Source organism: Microtus ochrogaster, unplaced genomic scaffold (genome assembly GCF_000317375.1).
Source record: "Microtus ochrogaster isolate Prairie Vole_2 unplaced genomic scaffold, MicOch1.0 UNK21, whole genome shotgun sequence".
In the NCBI taxonomy this organism is placed as follows: Eukaryota; Metazoa; Chordata; class Mammalia; order Rodentia; family Cricetidae; genus Microtus; species Microtus ochrogaster.
The window spans coordinates 1,898,998-1,915,347 of NW_004949119.1; the positions used below are offsets into that span (position 1 = coordinate 1,898,998).

Sequence of the window (16,350 nt, forward strand, 5' to 3'; positions counted from 1 at the left end):
GGTGTGCATGTATACATGGGTGTGAGTGCATGTTTGTTGTGTATGGTATGCATGTATGCATAAGTGCATGTTTGCTGTGCATGGTGTGCATGTATGCATGGGTGTGAGTGCATGTTTGCTGTGTATGGTGTGCATGTATACACGAGTGCATGTTTGCATGGGTGTGAGTGCATGTTTATTGTGTATGGTGTGCATGTATGCACGAGTGCATGTTTGCTGTGGACGGTGTGCATGTATGCATGGGTGTGAGTTCATGTTTGCTGTGGACGGTATGCATGTATGCATGGGTGTGAATGCATGTTTGCTGTGGACGGTGTGCATGTATGCACAAGTGCAAGCACACATATGGAGGCCAGAGACTGACACTGTTGTCTTCTTCAATTGCTCTCCACTTTACTCATGGAGGCAAGGTCTCTGGCTGTACCCAGAACTTCCCGGATTGTCTGGGAGGTCCTGTACCTCCAACATGCCTGGTCTACAAGTGTGCACCATGTGCAGTTTGTTTTATGTGGGTTCTGGTGATCCAAATTCCAGTTTTCATACTTGCTCAGTAAGTACTTATCCAAGTTTTCTCCAGAGCCTCGGCTCTTTTCTTCCTTCTAACCATTCTTCTCACTAAACTTCTATTCATTCATTCATTCATTCATTCATTCATTCATTCATTCATTCGTCACTTGTTTGTTTGTTTGTTTTTTGAGGCTGGGTTCCTCTGTGTAACCTTCGCTATCCTGGAACTCACTCTGTAGATCAGGCTGACCTCAAACTCCCAGAGATCCGCCTGCCTCTGCCTCCTGAGTGCTGGGATTAAAGGTGAGCACCACCACTGCCTGCTCTCACTAAACTTCTTTTTCTTTAATATCCACTATATTTTATTATTATTTTTTATTTATGTTCAGTGGTGCTTTGCCTGTATGAAGATGTCAGGTCCCCTGGAACTGGAGTTACAGACAGCTGTGAGCTGCCATGTGGGTGCTGGGACTTGAACCCGGGTCCTCTGGAAGAGCAGCGGAGCTCTTAACTGCTGAGCCATCTCTCCAGTCCCATCACTTCCTAACTCACGGAGTTTACTATGTCCGTCACTTGCAAACAAGAAAGCTGTGGCACAGAGTGGTGAACGACCTGCTCTGAGGTCTGAAGCCGAGATTCACAGTGGATCAATCTGGCTGTACAGCCTCGGTCCAGAGTCAGTAAGCTTTGTCGTTTCACAGGACAGAGTAACCAACACACCCATTATTGCCTCGATACTGGACCCCACAAACACTCCGCAGACAATATCCACAAAATCTCAGACCCCAGTGACTCAGTCTATTTCTTTCCTGCTGGATGAGAAAGCAGGGCAGACCTGGTGGCCACTCACTCACCTTGATCCCATCTGTAGCATTGTGCACCACGGTGGTTTGTGGTTCCTGTGAGAGAAGATAAAAATTATCCTCCAGATTTGGGGACTTGAGCTCTTCTGTGAAGGATCCCCGCACCCTGACACGGTACCCTTAGAGACCCTATGATGACCACTGAGGCCTGCCCACCAGACATCCCTACAAAACAAAATATACTGGCTCGACTAGAGTCCCGGAGAGGCAGGAAATCCAGGATTTAGCTGACTGGCTGGTAAAGAGAAGCTTGAAGAGGCAGGCTCTCAGGACACTGAGAGGGCAGGGGCCTCTGCACTTGAGTCTGTGGGTGTGGGGGAGCCCTAGGGGGCAAATACACAGAGGAGCTGTGGAATTCAGGCCCTGCCAACAGTGTTCATCAAGGGGTGCACAGAAGACAGGGGCACAAGGAAAGCAGAAAGAGAAAGTCTCCCAGAAAGACCTAGGATGCCCCTTCAGCAAGTTGAGGATGGCCCCATGGCCCCACACCAGATTGCAAAAAGGTTCACAGGAAGTAGAAGGCATGGCAGGCATGATTAAACAATTAAACAAACGCCCTCTCTTCCCAGTGTCCTCCGTGCTAGTTCATCAGCTAGCCAGCAGTAGCACAGAGAGCTCTGTGTTATACTGTACCCACTAAAGAACCCTGCGAGAACTCAACAGAGGGGCTCTCCAGGACCAGAGAAACTTTGGGGAACCTCCATCCTCCTTCCTGTTCTTGACTATACAAAGGAGAGGTTGAGGCAGGTTCTACAAGGAGACCTCTAAGAACTAATGATCAGGTACCAAGAGAGCTCCTACCCTCTGCTTTTTTCAAACAATTCACCTCCCTGGCCCTGATAGCAGACCCACTGAGGGTGAGTGCTTGGGGACGGGAGGCCTAACTGACAGCCCTGATCACTCTTTCCCCAGCAGCAACAGGTACAGGAGCAGTGGTTCTGCCATGCAGGATGGAACATTGCCAAGCAGGGGAATGAAGGGGAAGGGGCCTGAGGGGCAGCACACAGAGCAATCTGCTCTATGGAAAGCAAAAAATGATAAAAGCTGTGGGGGTCCTAGGGAGGTACGGCAAGAAGAGGAAGTGGGAAAGAAGCAGGAGGCAGCCAGGGTCAGGCGGAGAAGCCGTAGTCAGAGGTACCATGGCCGTCTGCAAGGGCGCGGGCTCTTGGGCTGGGCTTACGAGACTGTTTTTGTTGTTGCTCTGTGGCTGAGACAAGAAAACAGATGGTTTAGTTCCTCCAGAGTCACCAACATTGCTCAGATTTGACTCCCAGACCTCCCTTGTCCCCTGGTCTGAGGTGGAAACTGTAACACCACCGTGCAGATGGGAGCAATAGTTAGAGAAATTATTTGAGTAAGAGAGAATTTTATCCTCATTGTAGGACTAGCCAAAGATCTGTTTGAAGGCACCTCTCCAGAAATGTCTGCTTTCTGCAGGTGCCATGCCACCACAGTCACATCAGACCCAGACCACCACAATACAGGTGGAAAGGATGGTGACTTAAAGCAGAACAAAACTGAAAACTCTGGCTCCCCTGTGGCCCTTCTCCTAGCACCTGCATTTCCTTTCCCCTTAAAGTAACAGTTTGAAGCCTGACATGAAGAGAGGAGGGAAACGAGCAAGGGTGCCTGGCCCTGGAGGTAGAGTCCAGAGAGAAAACGGGTGGAATTCAACTCTGAATATACAATGTAGCCACAGATCTCAGGGAACAGGACTTTGCTCTTTATCTTCCACCTGAAAAAATCTTGGACTTGATCAGCTGGAAGTGAGGGCAGAGCCCCGAGGAAGGGCAGGCAAATCTCAATGGTGACTGTGGCTGTAGTGGCAGTACTCAGTCCCAGGAAAGAACAAGCTGCCCAGCAAGCCAATATTCCTAATGGCAACCACGACCACCAGGGATATTTCCTTGCCTTTTAAAACGCTATAGAGTGGCAGAGTCAAGAAGGAGTGTGGAGAGGAAGGAAGGCGGCCAATCTCCAGGGCAGAGAACCACAGCAATGCTCCCTGACTCTTCTGAGTTCTAAGCAGTTCAACTGAGTCTCCCTGGGGCCCAATGGGGTCACAGACAAAGGAGCAGCTTGACCACCCGAGTTCTTCAGTAAGCACGAGACAAATGTGCCTCTAGTCAGAGCATAAATGAAGATACGCTGATAGCCAGAGCGTATCTCTTCTCTCCTAGAACACACTCAGAATGCATCCAGACTCTTCTATATCTTCCCAAAGGCCTCACGGACAAGATCTACAGCTACATGACCCCAGTTAGTGGCTGAGGTTAGTCATGGAATCCTGAGTCAACATCAAGTACTACAAGATGATATTGAAATGTACAGGCTGGAGAGGAGTCCCTGGGGTCAGGAAAAAAAAAAAAAGAGAGAGAAACACAAACGGTGACTGCTTTCTTGTGTTCCTATCCTGAGACAGCAGAGGGCAGAGCTCTCTTAGCTCAGCTACTGATGCTGATTTCCTGGTTTCGGTTGATTGGAGAAGGGTGTCCCGGCTGCAAACCCAGCTGACATAAAGACCTTTGCAGTGGCTGAGGATGAGCATTCCATGGTAAGACATGCCTATCTGCAGAGGACTGAGCTAACACCCGAGTGGCCACACCTCTGGTTATAATGGATGGTTTCATAACGACTAGGCTGCTGTGTTCCCTTGGTGCCCAGTATCCCATGAGAAAAGATGCATTTACTATAGTCTTTCAGCGCAGGCCTAACAGGAAAATGGGATTTTCACAGAACAAGGTTTAGAGCCAGGAGCCAACCATGAGTTTTTCCCATTACATGGCTGCCTACTGAATGAACATACGGCTCCCAGGAAGCAGCTGCTCCTGCCTGGAGAACAGGCCTGATCTCTCTCTCTTTTTAAAGATTTATTGATTTTATGTATGAGCGCTCTATCTTCACGTATGCCTTTAAGCCAGAAGAGGGCATCAGATCCCACAAGAGATGGTTGTGAGCCACCACGTAGTTGCTGGGAATTGAACTCAGGACCTCTGGAAGAGCAGCCAGTGCTCTTAACGGCTGAGCCATCTCTCCAGCCCCAGGCCTTATCACTTGAGGGACGGTAGGAGAGGGTCTTTCCCCAAAACTCCCACTGGCTTTACTCCGTGCATTAGACTGTGGGGGCTACCCAACCTCCACAGCAACCTTCTGATGCCCATTTGTAAGGCCACTCGGTGACCTTGGGCAATGGCCCCGCCTGGCAGGACAGGCCACACTGGTCCACACAGCACAGACATGCAGTGGGGATGAGTGACGCACACGCACATGGCAGAATGGGTCTGCATGGCTGGCAGGCGGGCACAAGCAGCATGGAGTGAGCAGGATGGGTGGGCAGGCAAGGCTCACCATTAGGTGCACGCTGGAACTCGACTTCCTTTTCTGGACACACCACAGCAAAAGGGAAAGAGAACGGGAAAGAGGAGGTAAGAAGAGAAGCACAGAGACGTTGCAGGTTAGTGCACCAGCTTGGGCTCTGCATGAGGGGACAGAAGAGGAGGAAGAGCAGGACCCTGGAGTCCAACATCAGAGGGGTTAAAACAGTACACAGATCACAGGCACACACACTCCTCCAGCCGCTGGAGAAGAACTCTTTCAAGTTCACAAACACAGAAACTTTAGCATACCCTGAGAAGTCTGTTTTGTTCAGTCACAAGCATATGTGGGTAACATTTGATGACTGGGTAGACAGGACCAGCACACTGACTGACAAGGGCAATCACAGCCTCTACAGACAGGACTGTCTGAAACGCGAGTGAGGAATACCAGAAAAATAACAAAAGTTACCATAGGATGGTCTTAGCTTTAGTACAGCATTTGACCTCTGAACTTGGACCTCAATGAAGCTGGGAATGCTGTCCAGATAAAGATGGCGGACTCTTCCTCCCCACCAGACAGAGTTTCCCTGTGTAGCCTTGGCTGTCCTGTAACTCCCTCTGTAGACCAGGCTAGCCTCAAACTTACAGGGATCCACCTTGCCTCTGCCTCCTGAGTGCTGGGTTAAATGTGTGCGCCACCACACCTGGTCGGCAGCAGACTCTATCTTACATTTCGGTTTTGACACTCTATCCCTTGTCAGTATAGTCCTGCTACTTTAAAAACTCTGCATGTTCTATTGCTTTTTGTGATTACTAGAACTGGAAGCCCAGGGCAGCTGGTGAATAAGAGTGCAGTGACCAAAGACACAGAGATGGAAGCTGAGAGAGGCAGAAGCCATGACCTCAACCTCCACTAGATCTCTTAGACCTCAGGTGCTGAAATAAGAGCATCAAACTAAGACCAAACAGCCAGGTGGTAGTGGCACAGTCCTTTAATCCCAGCACTGAGGAAGCAAAGGCAGGTGAATCTCTGTGAGTTCAAGGCCAGCCTGGTCTATAGAGCAAGTTTCAGGACAGGCTCCAAAGCTACTGAAAAACCTGTCTCGAAAAACCAGAAAAAAAAAAAAAAAACCAATTAAGACCAAACAGCACACTAAAAATACACCAGAGTAGACTAAGAGGTTAAGGGTAATTATGACTTTTATAATTAGCTCACTGGGAGACAGAAGTCCCCTTAGACTATGTCTGTTGCTTGAGTTTTGTACATTCACTTGATGACATCCAATCCCATTTACTGAGGGTTGTTCTGGGCATAATAAACATATCTGAGAAATAGTTTCTGTTCTCTCAGGACCAACGTTCTACTTTAAAGAGACGTTTTCTGGAAGGAGGCTACTAATATTTAAAAGAGTATTTCAGAAGATAATGGGGTATGTGGGAGTATGTGTACATGTGTTTCATAATAAAACCCATTACTATGCATAATTTATATACAAAACATTAAAAAATAACATTTATCCATAATTTGGATATGAATTAAAGGAAAAAAATCCCTATGGTAGGGTTCCTTTTGCATTAGTCCTTATTCTGCTCTGAGACAGGGTCTTGCTATATAGTCTGGCCCGGAGCCTGCAATCCTCATGCCTGTGTCCTTGTGGGTAGTTGAGTCACAGGTACGTGCTACCACACTGAACTTGTATAAGCTTTTTTGTTTATTTTAGAGCAGGGCTTCAAAGAATTCAGACTGCCCTTAACAAAGCTATATAGCCAAGAAGAACCATGCCGTGAAAGGAGGCAGTCACCTTATATTCTTTTTTTAAAAAATTATTATTTATTTATTTATTAAAGATTTCTATCTCTTCCCCGCCACCGCCTCCCTCACCTTATATTCTTATCCATCATTGTCATCTAGCTAGATTTCCACCTAGCGCTTATCTTCCTACTTAACTGTCTTATCCTTTTACCCAAGAACTACTCATACTTGTTCTTTTTCTCTTGGGATTCTATTTCCCCCTTCGGACAGGTACTCAGTGTGGCCCACTCTGGCCTTGAATTTTGTGGCATTTCTCTCTAGCCTCAGCCTCCCAAGAACTGGGATTCCAGAGTGAGTCCCGAAACTTAGCTCCTACTGATGCTGCGAAGGAAGGGCCCTGCATTTGTTAAGTTCCAGAGCGTCTTAACAGATGCCTGATAATTGACAGCTGACCAGGTCTGCTGAAGGTAGCCTTCCCCAAGCTAAAGCAAGAGCACATCTCTAACGTCAGCTCTGAGAAGGGGCCAGGCACTCAGTCCAGGCCTGATCTTGGTTCTGGTGATTTTTGGTGGCTGGTGGTAAAGACCATTGCAATCATTTTACTTGGACCTTGCGTTCAGATGGAAACCTTTCAGCTTCTGCTTCTACCTCATGGAAGGTATGTTCCTAGCTCTTCTCCTGGATGCGCTCTGCTCATCCTGAACACTGCCACAGGCAAACCAATCATCCTTTCCACCCCCAGGCAGATTCCCAGTGCCTGCGTCTTTCAGCTTCTCAGTTCATCTTTCCCCACACAGCTGGTCATCTTCTCAACCAGATACCACATAAATGCTTAAATGTCAGGTCTCTTTTAAAGGACCATGTCTGACTTCTCTTTGAAAACTACACAAAAATTTAAAATTTTACACAATTAAAGGGCTAAGGCCTCATTTTCATATTCAAAACAACTGCTCAAAAAGTACTCAATTTTAACCTTTAAAATCTAAAAAACAAACAAAAAATTGGATGGCCACTCTGGCCTGAAGTTAGCAGAAGAATGTCATGCTGCCCAGAGGCCACAAAGAATTTGAGTTTGTGGTCCCTTTCAGTCCGTTCTTCCAAAGTGGTGGCACTCGCCTTTAATCCCAGCACTCCGGAGGCAGAGGCAGGAGGCTGTCTGTGAATTTGAGGCCAGCCTGGTCTACAGAGTGAGTTCCAGGACAGCCAAGGTTACACAGACAAATGCTCACTTTCCCACAGACCCTGGGTCACTAGCATCAGCCTTCAAAGAAACCCAAACAGAACCTCCAGTTCTTTAATTCAGAGCCATTGGGTACAGGACCCACTCAAACCAACGTTAGCTGTCTTGAGCATCTCACAGAAACATCTAAGCTGAGGGAAGAGAACCTTTCTGAGAACAGTCAGTGGAAGAAATTGGGGACAGGAGCATTGGGAAGGGTAGACAGAGTCTAGAAGAATCCAAATGCTCAAAGCTCAGGCCATTTACTGGCTTCCCTCACAGTTTTGGACATCAGCTCAAATTTCAAGAGAGCCCACAAAGGGCACGTGTCCCACATTTTATCTTCTTTCCTTTTCTTCCAATCACACAATCGACCATTTACACATTACTGAATAAGAAAGACTATAATCCCATTATAAACAATTTGAAAAGCCAAGGGGAAAATGAGTGAATTTTGCTCAATTTCCTATTGCTCTTAGAGCCTTTTCATATGCAATTAAAATATTATTATAAACTACATGTTACATAGTTTATGCTATACTTTTAAATTTGGGGCTTTTATTTTTGTTTTTCCCTTGAGACAGTTTTTCCGTAGCCCTGGCTATCTTTGAACTCTCACTTTAGACCAGGCTGGCTTCAAACTCACAGAGATTCTCCTGCCTCTGCCTCCCAAGTGCTGGGATTAAAGGTGTGCGCTACCGCCACCTGGCTAAAATTAGCATTTTGAGTTTAAAGATCATTTATTTTTGAGGCCTTGAACTCACTATGCTGCTGAGGATAGGCTGACCCTCCCGCCTCCAGGTGCTAAGAGCACATGCATGTATCCATTTGTCCACTACCTTCATTTTTGTTTTTTTATTAGAGAATAATTTGGTTTGCCTATTAATATTAATTCATGGTCCAGATGAAAAGTTTGGAAAGTAGAGAAAAACCACAATAACAGGAAAAGTTTTAGAAACCCCAATGTTACCATATTTCCCATCACTTAGTAAAGCTATGATTAAATACTTCAGTGAGTTTTCTTTTGTTGTTGATCCCCTGGAACTGGAGTTGTAGCTATTGTAAGTCACCAGAGGTGAGTACTGGGGATTACACTCTTCTGCGAGAGCAGCAAGTGCTCCTAACTTCCGAACTAGTTTTCCAACCGAAGATGAGTAACTCTAGTGGTCCATTAAATGGAATTCTCATTATTATTTAACCATTTATTTCCAGCTGGCTTTTGAAACAGTTTCCAATTTTTTCATATAATGTCATATAAAACATCTCTCTACTTTCAGCTTTTCCTATTTCATATTTCTTTAGGAGAATTCTTAGAAGAAAATGCCCAGAAGCAAAGGTAGGAACATTTGTATGGCTTTTGACACTGGTTTTTTACTGCCATCACGAACTTAAGAATCAAAAATCACATCCACCCCCACCCCTACACACCCAAGCACATCCACGCAGAGTCTCTCCGTGCATCCCTAGCTGTCCTGATGCAGTCCAGGCTCATTGTTTCAACTTGCATTTCATTATAGTAATAAGGCTAAAAGCTTTCATCCTGACCTATTTTCATCCTCAGATCATCAATGGATCTTCTTAGATTATCTTTCTGGGGTTATATTTGCTATACTCTTTAATAAAAGGGTTCCCATGCTACCCACCTACTGTGGATGTTTTCCTAGACTACAGCTGTGTCTCCCTCACTTCCTGCCACCTGCCAGGGCTAAGGACTGGTCATTGGATCCTCTGGAAATGGAGTTACAGACAGTTGTGAGCTGCCATATGGGTGGCTCATCCACTGAACCATCCCTCCAGCCCAAATCGGTATTTTCGGCTGGACCTAGACCCTCATGCATGCTAGGGAAGTGCTCTACACCTCTGGTTCTGGAACCTGTATACATTACAATTATCTTCTTAGGCGAAAGTTACACGTATATACTGGAGTCATCTTTGAAACCCATTATCTCAAAAGTTTTGAGTCTGTCTGAAACTCAAGTCACAAGGCAAGACATGATTTGGCATATACTTACAATCCCAGCACTTAGGAAGGAGAAGCAGAAGAATCAAGGAGTTCAAGGCTAAGAATGGACTTTTCCCTGGGTTTTGCCTCGTGGTTCCCAGGGTCATTAAAAATGTCTCCATCAGCTATGCCACCTGCCCCTTAATCTCAATGCGATCAAAACAAAATTCTTCCCCCTGAACAGACATTTTATTCATTACTACTCTGTTCAACAGTCAAGACTGGAAACCTTGACACTGTATGATGAATTTTCTTTTTTTCTTTCTGTTTTTCCTATTTTGAGACAGGGTCTCTACATAGCTCAGGCTGTCCTGGAACTCACTACATAGACAGGGTCTCTACACAGCCCAGGCTGTCCTGGAACTCACTACGTAGACCAAGTTAGCTATGAACTCCCACAGATCTACTTGCCTCTGTCTTGTTTATTTTTTTGTTTTTTTCCAAGAGAGGGTTTCTCTATATAGCCCTGGTTGTCCTGGAACTCTTACCTCTGCCTCTTGAGCCCTGAGATGAAAGTGTTCACAACTATATACAGATAATTATAATTAATTAATTAGTCAATTCAGTCAGTCCTTTCTTCTTAAGACAGTGTTGCTGTGCTATGTGGCTCAGGCTGGAGTTGAACTTCTGACCTTCTTGTTATGCCTTCACAGTGTAAAGTTTACAAGAACGCAGCGCAATGCCCAGCCAGTGGACTCTTCTAACATCACCCATAACAGTGTGAGACTTTTCAGGGCCACTTCTAACAGCAGGTGCTCCCTGTGTCATGAGTGTAGCCAGACTGTGACTTTAGGTAGCCTCTATTCTGAGTAGTTGGAATCTGTGTCAACCTACTTGTCAATAATTTTGAATATTTTCCCTTGATACTTCTGACCATCTTTTCTTCTAAACCTTCTATCTCCAGATTATAACTTTTTTTTTTTTTAATTTTAGAGACAGGGTTTCTCCATAGCTTTTGGTTCCTGTCCTGGAACTAGCTCTTGTAGACCAGGCTGGCCTTGAAGAGATTATAACTTTTTAAAATTTTATTTTTTATTTTTTGGGTTTTTTTTTGTTTTTTTTTTTTTTTTTTTTTTTGGTTTTTGGAGCCTGTCCTGAAAGTAGCTCAGTAGACCAGGCTGACCTTGAACTCACAGAGATCTGCCTGCCTCTGTCCACCACCAAGTGCTGGGATTAAAGGCGTGCGCCACCACCTCCCGGCTCTATAACACATCTTGACACCTCTGCACACAGCTCTTTCCTTCTTCCATTCACCCACGTACACTCAGACATATCCATATCCATATCCATATATCCATATATCCATAATCCTTATATTCCTTGATATAAGGATTGAACCCAGGGCCTCTTACCATAGCTCTCCTATTCAGGCACACAGTATTTTCCATAGTCTAACACACAAACTTTCAATTCTATTGTTCAATTGGATTAATGTGGCTGTTTTGGCTCCTGCAGTGCCGAGGAATGAAAGCCAGGACCTTTGCTGTTCTCTACCACTAAGCTATAAAGTCCCAACCCTACAGTGCTAGTCCTAATTTTGACTGATTTTTCTTCCTTATCATCCCCCTTTTCTATTAAAACAAAAACAAGTGAGGTCAAGTTTTTCTATGTTATTTGAAGCTGGCCTTACTCTCACCATAATTATACCTCAGCCTCCCAGGTACTAGCATAACGGTACTGCCACCATATCCACCATACATCTTGTGTTCTGGCTGAACAGAAACATTAATATGTATGACAACTCATACAAATGCACTTTTTTCAGGTTATAGAAGTAACACTGTCTCATTTAAAAGTGAGAAGAAAATGAAGGCTGTTCTCCTCTCTTGCCCTCACCTCCAACACCATACCTTAAACAACCACTGAACGGTCTCATCTTCCTCTGCTTGCTCCCTAAGCTTGTGCCCAGAGCCTTTGGCCTGGGTCACTTTTCTGAGAGCCTTTTCCCCTGTTTGGTTTCCTCATCTTGAGCATGCCTAGAACCAGGTGCCCACCCCTAAACCCCAGCTCCACACGAGCAGGAGTGAGTGGCACCTAAGCTCCCTTCCTAGTGGCAGAAAGACACAAAAGCGAACATGCAGAGAAGAAGGGAACAGGAAGGGAGCAAGTAGGGGAATAGGGGCCACGAACATAAATGCGGGCACACGCTCCTGGGAAAAGGCCCAGCTCGTGCTTTCGTTAGAGAGTATGGCTTAGGTAACGTCTTGCTTTGAAACGTGTCAGGTGGTGGGTGCCCCGTATCCCAGCCCCAGGACACTTGCTGCTCCCCATGTGCCTGTGTACCCTGAACCCTCTAAGTGCCTGCATCTCAGCTAGGCCAAGTTATTACTCCAGGCCCTCTCGTTCCCTGACTCACACAGGAAAAACCCTTTTACTGATGGGAATGAGCTGTGACACACCACTGCCCCTCACTTACAGAAGCCTGAGACTCTCAGTCAGTGGCACCTCACCTGGGATATAAAAGTGGTTTACAGAAAAACAGCTTCAAGTTCCCAGTATGGGTACCCTGCCTGAGTTACCATGGCACACTAGTTGGCTTTGATTAAAAGAGGTTATGCAAAAAGGGACAAGATTACCCAAACGACCCAAACAAATCAGAAACCCTGAGAGTCCAGCCCTGGAGATGAGGCGGGTATGGAGAAGTCAGGCTCTAGGAGACTGGACCTGGACCATTCTCCCTGTATCTTTCCTAGCTACTATCAGGAGGCCCATATCCCTTCTTCCGTCTCAGGCCAATAGAACCTGTAGTTCTGAGCACAAAGGCTTAAAACAAAACAGCAAGGACAAGGCTCCTAGGGAAAAGGAAAACAAGATGCCTAGAGTCCCTCAGCAACTGCTGGGAGGGAAGTCCGTCTCTGGTCAGAGGACTGGAGAAATACCTACCTTGACACCGCCATCTGACTTCTTGTTCAATAGGCTTTTGGCAGCTGTGAAAACAAAGAGGCAAGTCATGTCTCGGCATCACATCCTCTCCTCAACCTGGCAGCCAGATCTGCGAGAAACTGCTGCGCTAACAAGGGGCCACAGCTCCTGAGAAGAGGCCGGTGCAGTAGCTCCTCTGCAGGAAGGGCATCGCGAGGGTTTCAGAGCCACGGCACTCTAGAACCTTCTTTGCCATGGATGAGGGCTCAGTAGAAGCAGACACCCTGTACTTAGGAAGAGAAACCACATTCGGTACTAGCGCTTCCCGGGGCACTGGGAGCACTGTCCTCGACAGCTTCTGCCCAGGCCCAGAAACAGTGCCGATGTGAAATGGTTGAGGGCTCCATTTCTAGACACCACGGACGTCCTCTAGACTGAAGGATGCAAGACATCTCCGGAGTTTTCTCAAGAAAATAGTGTCACGTTCACGAAGGCGACCAGACGTGAGGACAGACAGTCACAGACACATAAACCAGGACCACCTACAGGAGGGTTTTGCCTAGGGGCTGAAGCCTTCGCTGGGCAGGACCTCACCCAGCTTATTGGGTTCTAGCCGTCACCCTTTCCCATTCTCTGGATCCATGAGCAGGAGGGACTGGCTAGAGTTATAAAGCTGCCAAACAGATTCCAGCCAGCCATGGGGTTTGACCTACACTAGGCAGATGGTGACACCAGAAGGTCACAAAGGGCACAGGAAGGCAGCAAAGGGTGGGAGAGAGTTCTGGGAGGCACAGGGATAATCAGCCCAACTCTTTGGTCCACCTGGACTGCCCTATATTTCTATCTTGGTTTTAAGCACTTGCTCGCTGTGTTTTGTGACCAGCGCACGTGGGCTATTTAACCACCTTGAGCCTCAAATTCTTTATTATAAAATGGGATGTAACAGCCCCTAGGTCACAGGACGGTAGTGGGGATACAATGGAACCACGCCTAAAAATAACTTAACAGTGTCTGGCATGTGAGAACCATTCACCATGACCATTGCTGTGACTACTGCCACTGTCCTCTGGCCTTTAGGTGGCCATTCCTAGCTAAGCTAGTACTTTCTCCAGAGAGAGAAGGAACATAGCTTCAACACAACATTTTGGTTCTCCAAAAAAAAAGGCCTTTATCCTTAACTCCAGTCATGCCGTATTTAGGCAAGTAAATTTTTAATGTTTATAGAGTGAGCCTGACTACCAACTGTCACACACTGGTTCTCAACTCAAGGTGCTCACTAGACTCACTTGGAAAACTTTACAAAACACTTAGACTTATCCCATCCACTAAGGATTCTGTTTTGTCTGGTGTGGAAGCAGGATTTTGTTTTATGAGCTCCCAGGTGGCTGGCTGAGAACCTACAACAGACACGTTCCTAAGTATCTCTGTGTTACCTGTCATTACCATTACAGAGATGAGGAACTGGGGGTGGGAGAGCTGACATGATTTGCTCAGCGTGTGACAAGGCTAAGAGTCAAGCCAAGGGATGGCTCACCCTGAGGAATCTGTACTCCACAACCTTTGAGATCAGGCTTCACAATTTTGAGGCTTTCTCTGAGGGGTCTTAAATTGCACTGCAAGAGTCTAGTCTTAGCGTGAGACAGCTCCAGGCCATGCCCAGGGTTGTTTGTGGGTCAAGCCTTTTGGCCATCTGGAGGAGAGGCTCCTACTACCCAACTCCAAGTCCCCAGGCTATTGCCTCCTGAGAGTTGGCAAGCGCCCAGCATGCACGGCTGGTTAGGGGCCTTCAAAACATCAATGTGCTTGCAGATGCCAAGTTAGGTGGTCCGTATGGCATGCCCATCTCAGCCCACAAGCATGGGACTCGCCTCCCTGGTGAGTGGGCCTGGCATGCTGGCCCTACTGTTGGGGTGGCAGGGAGCCAAGGCAGGCGGTCAGGGAGGACTCATGCCACGTACCTTGCCCGGCCAGGCCGGCGGCGCTCGCGGCAGGCGAGGCGGGGGCGGAGCTCTGCCTGCCAACTGAGGGGATACAGTCTCTCAGTGCACAGAGCTGCCGCAAAGCCACGGGGGGCCAGTCAGCAGCGAGAGCATGCCCCAGCGTGAGGCGTAGAAACCGCTGGCCGCCCACGCACAGCGAGGCCCGGGTGGCATGGCCAAGCCAGCCGAGCTGGGAGAGAGAAGGCACCAGGGGGCAGACTGAGGAGGCAGGAGCAGCCAGCTCTACAGCAGTCTGGGGGCCTGTGAGGCTTGGACAGGCTGAATACCATGCCTCCACTTCACAGCAATGGCTTCATTGCTTGTCCCGTGACCTCTTCAATAAGAGCCCAGGGGTAAAAGCCTGACCTGGTGGGAGGCAGGTACCTTTTCTGAGGAAACCAAGAGTGGTTACTGGAGTGCTGGAGCAGACAGCATGTCCGTTGCCACATTCCAAATAACAGAGAGGGTCTGGGGCACGGGAAGGCTCTCACAGGGCCCTGGGGCAGCTACCTCTATGGAGAAGCCCCAGCTCCTCCTCCCTGTAAGGAGTCAGTGGAGAGAGGTAGCTTTTCTCAGTCTGCATTTCACTGTGCACTGAGGATGAAGACGGCCAAGAAAGGAGCCCCAGAAACAAAGGCTGCCAAAGCTAGATGTCAGCATCTGTCTAACTACTACTGTACCCCGTGGACCAACTGGGGAAATAGTCTAGCCTGTGCCTAAAGAAACAGAAGTCTATTTCTGTAGACGTCTCTGTGGCTCTGTCCTCACCTGTCCCAAATGAAGGGCAGAAGAAGCCAACATAGGATGTTTGCAGGCCTGTTTCGTTTTGTTGCCCCTTCTGACCTAGGATAAAGTGAGCTCACAGACTAGAAGTCTCTAGAAGGAGGAGTTAACGCTCTTTCCTAACTGAGCCTGACTCTCTGAAACCAGGCCACTAATTTCCTGAAACAGAGAGGGAGGCTGACATGCAGCTCAAGACCATAGGCCAGGGACTTGCTTCTGACTTGCCTGGCTCTACAGGCAGCAGCAGCAGCAGCAGCCTGTCTTCACCTTCCTTTGACTCAGAGAGAAAAATATCACTACTCTATGGGTGGCATAGAAATGCCCGAGTGTCCTCTAAGAAGGCTCTTAAATCAAGCAAATCAAGCTGAAAGTACTTGGAGGAGAAGGAGCACTGTGGGGCTACAACTCTATCTTTGCTCCTCTTCCCTTCCCTGGAGGGACCATGACCTTCTAGTGTGTATTCAACATAGGAATAAACCTCTAAACCAGGGTCATCCAGACAGCCTGGAACCCTGTGGTCCAAGAGCAAGAGTTTATAGAGCCCTAGCCCTTCTCCCTGAAGCCTCTTCCAAGCCAAAGCTCTCCAGTGACCCATAACCAGGTTCAGCAGGACCTGAACTCAAAGATGGAAGCCCTGCCCAGAATGGCCACCTACTGTAAGTGGTGGGTGGCTGGCACTCCCTCACAAGCCCCTCTTCATGGCGGTGCAGGAGATAAGCAAGGGAAGGAGTCTTGTTAGAAGGATGAGAAACGGGGTCTTGAACCAAAACAGCAAGGCTGGGGGTTAGAAGAAGGGAAGACCAAGGGCAAAAGCAAGCTGGGGAGAGACCTCTCTGTCTTCAGTTAAGTCTTGATATTAATCTTTTCCTCACAGAAAAGCCACTGTGCTCCCAAATGAGGGCAAACAATGAAGGTCAGGGCGAGAATGGGGTAGAGGGGACTGGAATGTCTTGCATCTTAAAAAGAAATGTCAAGTGTGGTTTACAAATTACTGACCCCAACTCTCCCAATTCCTTATGCAAATTAAGTGAGTTCCTTCGCCTCCCCACTACAGGTCTCTATCTC

At 47.4% G+C, this 16,350-nt stretch overlaps 1 protein-coding gene across 16 annotated transcripts in view; it reads right to left on the bottom strand.

The window, feature by feature from the left end:
* Camk2g (calcium/calmodulin dependent protein kinase II gamma) overlaps positions 1-16,350 on the bottom strand; it is a 58,150-nt gene that overhangs the window by 8,864 nt on the left and 32,936 nt on the right. For 3 of the 16 annotated variants that reach the window (XM_005367643.2, XM_013353975.2, XM_026789544.1), the window contains exons 13-17: positions 14,482-14,544; positions 12,545-12,588; positions 4,719-4,751; positions 2,509-2,577; positions 1,362-1,406 (exon numbers count right to left, since the gene is read on the bottom strand). In XM_005367643.2, coding sequence (XP_005367700.1) covers positions 1,362-1,406; positions 2,509-2,577; positions 4,719-4,751; positions 12,545-12,588; positions 14,482-14,544 — 254 coding nt within the window. The remainder of the gene's footprint in view (positions 1-1,361; positions 1,407-2,508; positions 2,578-4,718; positions 4,752-12,544; positions 12,589-14,481; positions 14,545-16,350) is intronic. The other 13 variants (XM_013353974.2, XM_005367648.3, XM_013353973.2 and 10 more) reach the window with 7 other exon arrangements.